General features: G+C 37.7%; 1 protein-coding gene across 1 annotated transcript; it reads left to right on the forward strand.

Annotated features, from left to right (window-relative positions):
- The first annotated feature begins 4,357 nt into the window (after window positions 1-4,357).
- On the forward strand, window positions 4,358-5,949 carry LOC135430041 (large ribosomal subunit protein mL37-like). Its single transcript, XM_064684589.1, has 4 exons — window positions 4,358-4,593; window positions 4,652-4,999; window positions 5,132-5,412; window positions 5,473-5,949. The coding sequence occupies exons 1-4, from the start codon at window positions 4,418-4,420 to the stop codon at window positions 5,895-5,897; spliced, it is 1,230 nt and encodes a 409-aa protein (XP_064540659.1). The 5' UTR covers window positions 4,358-4,417; the 3' UTR covers window positions 5,898-5,949.
- The last annotated feature ends 3,660 nt before the right edge of the window (window positions 5,950-9,609 follow it).

Genomic DNA, 9,609 nt, shown 5'->3' on the forward strand with positions numbered 1-9,609 from the left:
CTAGCTCTTATTATTTGCCGAAATTGCTCAAAAAACAAGATTTCGATATCGATTTTTATCGATTACTTGGAAACGGGACAAGTTATCGAATATCGGAAACAAACTCGATCTGCGCGGGCATTAGGAGGACGTACAGCTAAAATTTCAGCTAGCTCTTATAGGTTCTGATATCCTTGCGTTCATATATACGGACAGACGGACGGACATGGCTAGATCGACTCGGCTATTGATGCTGATAAAGAATATATACACTTTATGGGGTCGGAGATGCTTCCTTCTGCCTGTTACGTACATTTGCATAAATACAATATACCCTGATTACCCATTTTTAATGGGTTCAGGGTATAAAAATAGGGAATATGAATGGCACGCGGGTTGTTGTATGGAGCAACTCGACCTCCAATATACGGATATTTTATTAATCTACGCAGGAAACGAAATATTAACTGGACTTAAAAAGCCATTTTATATAAAACAAAAAAAAGACAATGAATGACAAAAGTATGCATAACAGGTGCATGATGTAATGATGCACTACACTGAATAACTCACTAGACGCCATCCAAAACATCCAACCTCTAAAAAAATGTAGCAAGGAGCTTGTCATTTTTGCAGCTACTTACCTCAATGACTTCAGTTACTGGAGGAAATAAATAGGAATGCCCGACTAGGGGATCTTCTACCAAAATATCGCTTGGTCAAGCTTAACACATTTTATACACAGAACCAATTGAAAATGGGTAAAATGGGTATAATGTTTTTATGCAAATGTATGACCCCTCAAAGTATATATAAGTTAACGAAAGTAAACACAAACGATTACATTTGACACTGTTCACTATTATACAATGTATTGGTGCTGGCCATTCTGCCTTTGGTCACTGATGGTCGCGATCGTCGCGGAAGCGCAATATAAGACTTGCCGGCGTAGACTAGGGCTATCTAGTAATAATCATATACTTGTCAAATTAGTTTTTAACATATCCTGAGCTGACACAGTCACTGCAGCCGAGTATAATAAAGTTAGCTTATTAAAATAACAATCGCGTTATTTTTTGGCAAGGCAAGCCGACTGTCATCAATCAATTAATTTTTATTAATCAACCAACTAAATACTCGCCAAGAGTCTGGCCATAACTTATATTATTGGTCATTATAAATAGCCAACTAGTCAATCATGTTCGACTGACTTTCCCTCCGTCCGACTTGTCGTATGTGTTGATCTCAGAATCCATTAGAGTTAGACTTAGACGACTTTGATTGAGGTCCTAGTGCCCGCGCAGCACGAGTTTGTTACCGATGTCCGATAACTTGCCCCGTTTCTAAGCAATCTATAAATATATATATATGGAAATCCTGTTTTCGAGGAAACCTTTTTGGTTTTAGAAACTAGAGTCACCTTATTTGAAATGTAGCTTCTAGAATATAAAGTATAAAGTATATATATTCTTGATCAGTATCAACAGCCGAGTTGATATAGCCATGTCCGTCTGTCCGTCTATCTGTTTCTATGCGAACTAGTCTCTCAGTTTTAAAGCTATCTTTATGAAACTTTGCAAAATTCCCTCTTTCTGTTGCACGCAGTTCATATGTCAAAACCAGCTGGATCGGACCACTGTATCATATAGCTCCCATAGGAACGATCGGTCGAAAAGTAGGTTCTTGTATGAAAAACATTTTTGTTTATAAAGTTATCTTGACTAAACTCGGTATTTATTAGTTTTACTACGTTCCCCATATATATGCAAAATCCTATTAAGAGCGGACCACTATATCATATAGCTGCCATAGGAACGATCGGTCGAAAATTAAGTTTTTGTATGGAAAATATTTATGTATTTCAAGATATCTTGACCAAACTCGGTATTTATTATTTTTACTACGCTCCCCATATATATGCAAAATCCTATTAAGATCGGACAGCTATATCATATTGCTGCCATAGGAACGATCGGTCGAAAATTATGCTGCTGTATGAATTTTTTTTGTTTTTCAAGATATCTTGACCAAACTCGGCATTTATTAGTTTTACTATGCTCCCTCTACTTATGCAAAATCTTATTCACATCGGGCTACTATATCATATAGCTGCCATAGGAACGATCGGTCGAAAATTAAGTTGTTGTATGGAAACCTGTTTTGTTTTTCAAGATATCTTAACCATACTCGGCATTAACTATTTTCCCTGTGCTTCTTAGATACGGGCAAAGCACTATGAGCATTTTGAAAAGGTTGGGTCTGCAAGGGTATTAAATCTTCGGCGTGCCGAAGATGGAACTTTTTTCTCGTTTTTCCCTCGAAACAGAATTCTTCGTATGGCTGTGAGGTTTAAGGCGGTGGTAAAGTTGAATGGAGTTCAATTCGACTCAGATACAGGAGTCTATTTTTGATTTTTAACCAAGCGAGCTCGTAATGCGAGCTGTATTTGGTGTTGGTAGAGAAAGGTTTACGCTTACTGATTATTATTATTATTAAACATTGAACTCAAAAAAGCATTTATTTTGTTTATGTGAGACTTCGTGTGCCACTGTACAATTTGCTTTGAAGTATTCGTGAATCATAATTTTAACATGTTTACTTTAAAATTACTTTAAGACGCAGCACAAATTTGTATACCCCAGAACCCAATGCAGATGGGTAAAAAGGGTATAATGTATTTGTGCAAATGTATATAACAGGCAGAAGGAAACATCTCCGATCGTATTGTTGATCAGCATCAATAGCCGTCTGTTTGTCCGTCTGTCCGCCCGCCCGTTTGTATGATTGCAAGCAGCTCAGAGCTTGTAAGAACTAGAGACTTGAAATTAACGTATTTCTCCTAGTGCCCGCGCAGTAGGAGTTCATTTCCCGTTTCCGAATACTTGTCCCGTTTCTAAGCAATCGATATCGAAATCCTGTTATTTGAGCAAATGTCCCCCAATTTGACAAGTAGCTTCCAGAATAGAATAAATATACATATGTATTGGAACTACCCACCAATTTTAATGCAACTGTCTTTTAGAGAAATATGAAAACTCCAAAAATGTTCATCCAGATTGGTTAAGAAATAAAGAAGATACCAAGAAGCCGTATGCTTATACTGATATTGACAAGCCAAGTGTTTGTGTCAGCTAGCGCAAGCTGCAAGAATTTGTGTGAACATGTACAAACGTACATTCCAGATGTGCGTCTTTATTGAATTCTATAAACAGCATTGCAGTTGTGATTTTACTAAATCCTGTGCTGTGTTCTGCTATTTAAATTTGTGTTATATTGTTATTAAAAACAAATTATTTATTTATATGGCTGTCGAATAGAAACATTAGCAAGTAGTTCGGTCGGTAACGGGTTTAAGTCCAATTGAGGTTACTTATTTTTTTTCTGCACAAAACTAAAATACTCGGTTTACTAATGATGTTAAAAACTGTATCCCATAGAACAGACATTGTAATACATGCTTTTACCTAGATTCGACTGTAGTTTTTTTTAAACTCAAGTTGTCCTCAGTAAGTTACTTTTTAATAAAATCCAATGCATAAGCATACACACATGTAGCTCTACCCGTAGAACATATCGATGTTCTTATATTAGTGGTATAACGATATGTACATAAACATATTATACATAAGTTACAAGACTTTTAAGCGTTTTTTTTAAGAATAGCCTAAGCACACACTTCATTTTTGTGTCTCATACATATATGTACCTATATATATTATATTGAATGCAATTCGTATCAATGTATCAAAATTTGATTGAGGGACAACTTACAATATATGTACATACTTCTTTAAATCTGTTGCGACGACCCAGTATTAAAAACAAACAATATTAAATTACAATTGCAGCAAAGATGCCAGACTGTATCAATAAGTGTGACCGTAGTTTGAAAAAAATGAGTCCTTTTTAAAAATATGATGGGTGTTCCTTTCATTAGATTATTAAAAACAAATATTTTCGGATTTGAATGCATGTTGGTGTAATTTTTAAATAACATAAAGAAAACTTATTTCGATGTAACAAATTGCATATATTGTAAATATAACTTTAAGCTTAATGTAATAATTTTTTTGTACTAGCACTGCGTTTGCATCCACAACTATGAACAGTGCCTATTAGTTCAAAACATATTAAAATGGCTAGGGTGTTAGAATTGGCGAACGCAGACATTTGAAATTAGTCCAGACTTTAACCTGTCTATTTTTGCAATGTATTCAATGAACGGGTAAACAAACAGCAGTCGATTGGATGTAGAAGTGTATGCATCTAGAGTAGAAACGCCATATGAAAGAAAAATATTAATAACATTCGATTGCAGAATAATTTTTTGTGGAAAGCCTATCGATAGAATCAGTAAATTTTTATTGATAAAATCAGCTGATATAATTTCATAACCCTACGCTGTGAAACTTGTATATTTAGAAATAAAAAAATTGAAATGCGTCTTACAAATAAATTATATGCACAACATATTGGATGGCATTTTAAGAAACACTGGCAGGTTCAAGGAAGGCGTGTGCCGAAGGAGACAGGTGCTGCCGCTGAGCTTCTGAAAACGGGAATTCAACTAAAAACCCCGGAGGAAGTGTTGAATCCACCAATAGAGATCCAGTCGTAAGAATAGTCAATTTAATCAATTAACAATTTTAATTTACCATGTTTGAACGTGCAGTGTTGACATTGTTGGAGCAGCTCGGAAGCCGATTTCTGAAGACCAATCTCATCCAAACTGGCATTCAACCGCGTGCCATCTCTTTGGGGATAACAGTGTGCTACTTGGTGGATTGCCGCAAGCCCAAGTGCTGACTAATACGATTGAAATAAATAGTTTTCCACAAAAAATAGAGGATGCTATATTAAGTGGACAGTATTCAAAGGCCGTTGATCGAAATGTTCAAAATGCTATATTTTCATCCCATTTGCTGGACGCGCAACAAGTAAAATTGCCAAAGAGACGACTAATTGATCGACCAGCATATATTTTACCGCGCCTTTATGGAGTCTCCCACGAAAGACGCAAGTATGTTTAGCAATATTTGGAGATAAATAAATATACCCTCTACAATGGTATTAAAATATGCCGAAATACTTAAATTTTTCGTGTACTGTATTAGTGTCTGTTTTTATTTTAATAATGATATTTATTTTTCAGTCGCCTCGTAATAAACAAGCTTATGTTTGAAATCGAGAAATTATGTGGCCGCTCTGCGACTTTGAGTCGGAAGCTTACTGATTATGTCACATTTCAAACTTCATTATCTAAGGACAGTGATTTACTCGCATTTACAATTACTGGAGATAAATTAATAAGCTCTTCCCGTGCTTTGAATGCTGTCAAGGGTAAATTTAATGGGGAATTACCAGATTTGTATCCGGTCAAATGCACAGTTTCAATGCAAAAGCAGCACATATACACGGAAAATAATTTCTATCGTAAGTTAACTTTTCGGTTATGTTGAAAACTATAAAATAATATTATACTTCAAATTTTAGCAATTCGCACTGAAATAAGCTGCTCCCATCCACATACAATTATAACGTTTTTTGATAAAACAATTGTGAATAACGTACACGGTGCTGATGTAACAAAAAGTCAATTTTATGGACGTACTATGCTGAAGGCTTTTATTGCAGCTGTAGCCCGCGCTAAACAGTTGTATGGTGGTTCTGCCAAAGGGGATCTTCAGAAACCAATTGTTGTACAATGCGTTCAGACGGACGGAAGAGTCTTTCATTTTGGGGTGTTCCAACTTAACACTCTTAATCTAAACTCTAACAGCACAACAAAAAACTATTGGTTCCATCGACAGAGTGTAGAATTGTTTGCGGAATGTTGTTATAAATCTGGAAGACCACACATAGAGGGGTACAACAGCGAACCTTTTTATATATTAAATGCGTTTTATCATAACTTTTAAGTATAAACCTAAACTTCCTTTCAAACATAAATATCGTTTTGTTATTATATAATGTGGTCGTGTCTTATTTAATCAAGAAAGAAGGGCTATCTTCGGCACGCCGAATATTTAATACCCTTGCAGACCCAACCTTTTCGTGATGCTCATAGTGCTTTGCCCGTACCTGAGAAGCATAGGGAAAATAGTTAATGCCGAGCAAGGTTAAGATATCTTAAAAAACAAAAAGATTTTTATTTAACTTAATTTTCGACCGATCGTTCCTATGGAAGCTATATGATATAGTGGTCCAATGTTGATAGGATTTTGCTTATATAAGAGGACCATAGTAAAACTAATAAATGCCGAGTTTGATAAACTAAAAAGCTTTTCATACTAGAACCTACTTTTCGACCGATTGTTCTTTATGGCAGCTATATGATATAGTGGTCCGATCTAGACGGTTCCGACATATGTACTGCGTGCAATAGAAAGAGAAGCTTCTGCAAAGTTATATGACGATAACTTTAAAACTTAGAGACTAGTTCGCATAGAAACATACTACAACCTTAATGTGAAAGAGATAGCAAGTGACCCTTACACCCTGTTCTCATTTCGGACCCTCATTACTTTAGACTGTGACTTGTCTCAAACGATTTGCTGCTACCCGGAGCAAGTGGGGCTCTTTTGATTTGCCATAACCTGTCTCCTATCAAGATGTTTGTAGGAGTTTGTACAGCAAGGGAAGGGGTGATTTCTCTCCAAAGTGTCCGCAGATCATTCCTCAGGTGCTATGGCCCCATCTTCCTTCTCGTCGATGACCGCGACGGCGCGTGTTCTCGCGGAACCCCGAGAAGTTCCTCGGCCTGTCGGAATAAACTTAGGCTGGTCCAGGCGACTAGTAACCCTTCAATAAACACGAACTGTATGCATGTGGTGGCAAGAAGGGGCGCATTACCCTGCTCTATATGTTAGCAGTGTAAATTCCGTAAGGTATTTCCCGTAAAAATCCAAATTTCCAATTATTTGACCAATTTAAATTATGGTTTTTTCTTGGGTTTTTTCCTCATTGCCGATGTCTTAAATAGCAAATAAATCGAAAAACATTTCTGTGCTTTTTAATTTATTACATCTAACCACTGCCAGAGCTCAAAAACAATTGATGCTTAAAAACAGATCACGGGAGAGGCTTAATCAAATTGTCGCTGCTAAATACATATAAGCAAACGAAAAGAGCAACGAATGAGAGAGCTCTTTAGATAAATTAAGAGCTACTTTTAATTTACGTGTTTGTGTGTAACACAACGTTGCTGCACTCTGCAAGTTGACAGTGGGGGTATTCTTCAGCGTTCGCATTTACTACTCCATAGCAGCAAGAGCTACAAAAATATTGCTATGCTCTCACTATCGCTTTCTCTTTGAACAGAGCCGTAGCAGAGCCAGAGCCGAACAATTAAAAAGCATTTGCTGTGCTCTGCTTGTAGCTTTGTCGCGTCATTGGCTATAACAATAGGAATAGCAAACAAGTAAGAGGTTCTAGCCGGGAGCTCCCGACTAGAGAATACCCTGAACCCTATTATTTTTATATACACATCAAATGCAGCACGCGCTACGCGGTCGTTTGCTTTAGTAAACACCAGCAAAAAAAAAACGAGAAGGAAGGGCTATCTTCGGCACGCCGAAGATTTATAATTTTCATAATTCTAATAGTGCTTTGCCCGTAGCTATGATGCACAGGGAAAATAGTTAATTAACCGAGTATGGTTAAGATGTCTTGAAAAATAAAAAAGTTTTCCATACAACAACTTAATTTTCGACTGATCGTTCCTATGGCAGCTATATGATATAGTTGTCCGATCTTAATAGGATTTTGCGTATATATGAGGAGCATAAGAAGAAGAAGAAGTTCGAACTCGTAACTGACCGCGCTACTTTCCGCCTCCTGTACTCAATAGCCACACCAATAATTAAGCCTTGACGAGAAAAATACCAAGTGAAATAGCAGCACAGAAAACAATACAATCGCAACTGCAATGCTGTTGATAGAATTGAAAGAAGACGCGCATGAATGTATTTGCACAGCTGCTGCTAAGAACAATTGCGCAGCTGTCTAATACACATAGCTTTTGTTGGTCTCTTTAATCGATCTTAATGAAGTTTTCTAGAGTAGCGCTTTGGAATATTTGTGTATTCTCAAAAAGTCAATTGCATTAAAATTGTAGCTTAAATTGGTGGACAATACAAGTTGGGTTTGTCAATTTGATTTATACCCTTTGTGACGGCAGGGTTCGAACTCGTATAACTGATCATCACGCTACTTTCCGCCGCCTCTACTCAATAGCCACACCAACAATTAAGTCTTAATGTGAAAAAAACGAATTCAAATAGCAGCACAGAAAACAATACAATCGCAATTGTAATGCTGTTGATAGAATTCAAAGAAGACGCGCATGAATGTGCGCAGCAGCTATGCTGCTAACACGTGCGACATAGCTTTTGTGTTTCTTAACCGATCGTAATGAAATTTTCGACAGTACATCTTATTGTAGAATATTTCTTATAAAGAATATTTGTGTATTCTCAAAAATGCAATTGCATATAAATCGTGGCTTAAATTGATGGGCAATACAAGTTGGATGATTGACTTGATTTATAGCTTTGCGGTGGTAGCGGGGAGGTGGAGATGGGTATAAAATAAAATATACTTGATATATATATACTATTCTGGAAGCTATATGTCAAGTTTGGTGACTCTAGCTCTTATTATTTGCCGAAATTGCTCAAAAAACAAGATTTCGATATCGATTTTTATCGATTACTTGGAAACGGGACAAGTTATCGAATATCGGAAACAAACTCGATCTGCGCGGGCATTAGGAGGACCTTCAGCTAAAAAAAAATTTCAAGTCTCTAGTTCTTATAGGTTCTGATATCCTTGCGTTCATACATACGGACGGACTAACGGATTGACGGACAGACGGACAGACAGACAGACGGACATGGCTTGATCGACTCGGCTATTGATGCTGATCAAGAATATATATACTTTATGGGGTCGGAGATGCTTCCTTCTGCCTGTTACATACATTTGCACAAATATAATATACCCTGATTATCCATTTTTATTGGGTTCAGGGCATAAAAATGAAATGATGTGCTCTGCGTAGCCGTAGCGGTAGCTGAAAACTGATAGCGAGATGAGAGCAGAAGAATGAAATTGTTTCATTTAATACGGGTAGTCACTGGACCAAGACCGCCAAAACCGTTTTAAATTCGCGAAGCTCGCCGTGCTGTTGGTTTCGTCTAGACCAGATACGCGCGGCAGCGAAAAAAGAGGCTGGCCGAATAGCACGTGGCTTGGTGTCAGGGCCTCCCCGTCGTTGGGGTCGTTGCCTGGGGAAGCAATAAGGCGCGAGTTGAGTAGCGTCTCGACTTCTACCATGTGCGTGTGTTAGTCTGGCGTTGCCAGTTCCTTGTACCAGACGATGCTTGTAGGCCCTTCGAAATGGATCGCCCTCGGTGGAATGAATATCCATTCGACGCCTCACCCAGCGGCGTATGCCTGTAATCGATGCTTCTGCCCGGTGTAAGCTACCTGGAGATGCTTCAGGACGTTCGCTGCTCCCACGAAGTTGGTTGCGTTATTGTTGTACACCTTCTGAGACCCCGTCTGCCGATTTTAAATACAGACAGGAAACAGTCAGGGGAAAAATATGCAACAAGATCCAGGTGAACC

The sequence above is a fragment of the Drosophila montana genome, unplaced genomic scaffold, assembly GCF_035044405.1.
Source record: "Drosophila montana isolate Dmon_TW-CO22-7 unplaced genomic scaffold, ASM3504440v1 contig_2810_1, whole genome shotgun sequence".
NCBI lineage: Eukaryota > Metazoa > Arthropoda > Insecta > Diptera > Drosophilidae > Drosophila > Drosophila montana.

Excerpts from the sequence above, each read along its gene's own strand:
- LOC135430041 (XM_064684589.1), top strand. The coding sequence starts at position 4,418 with ATGCGTCTTACAAATAAATTATATGCACAACATATTGGATGGCATTTT. Across the intron at positions 4,594-4,651 it reads CCACCAATAGAGATCCAGTC|TGTTGACATTGTTGGAGCAG; the intron begins GTAAGAATAGTC and ends TTGAACGTGCAG. Across the intron at positions 5,000-5,131 it reads GTCTCCCACGAAAGACGCAA|TCGCCTCGTAATAAACAAGC; the intron begins GTATGTTTAGCA and ends TTTATTTTTCAG.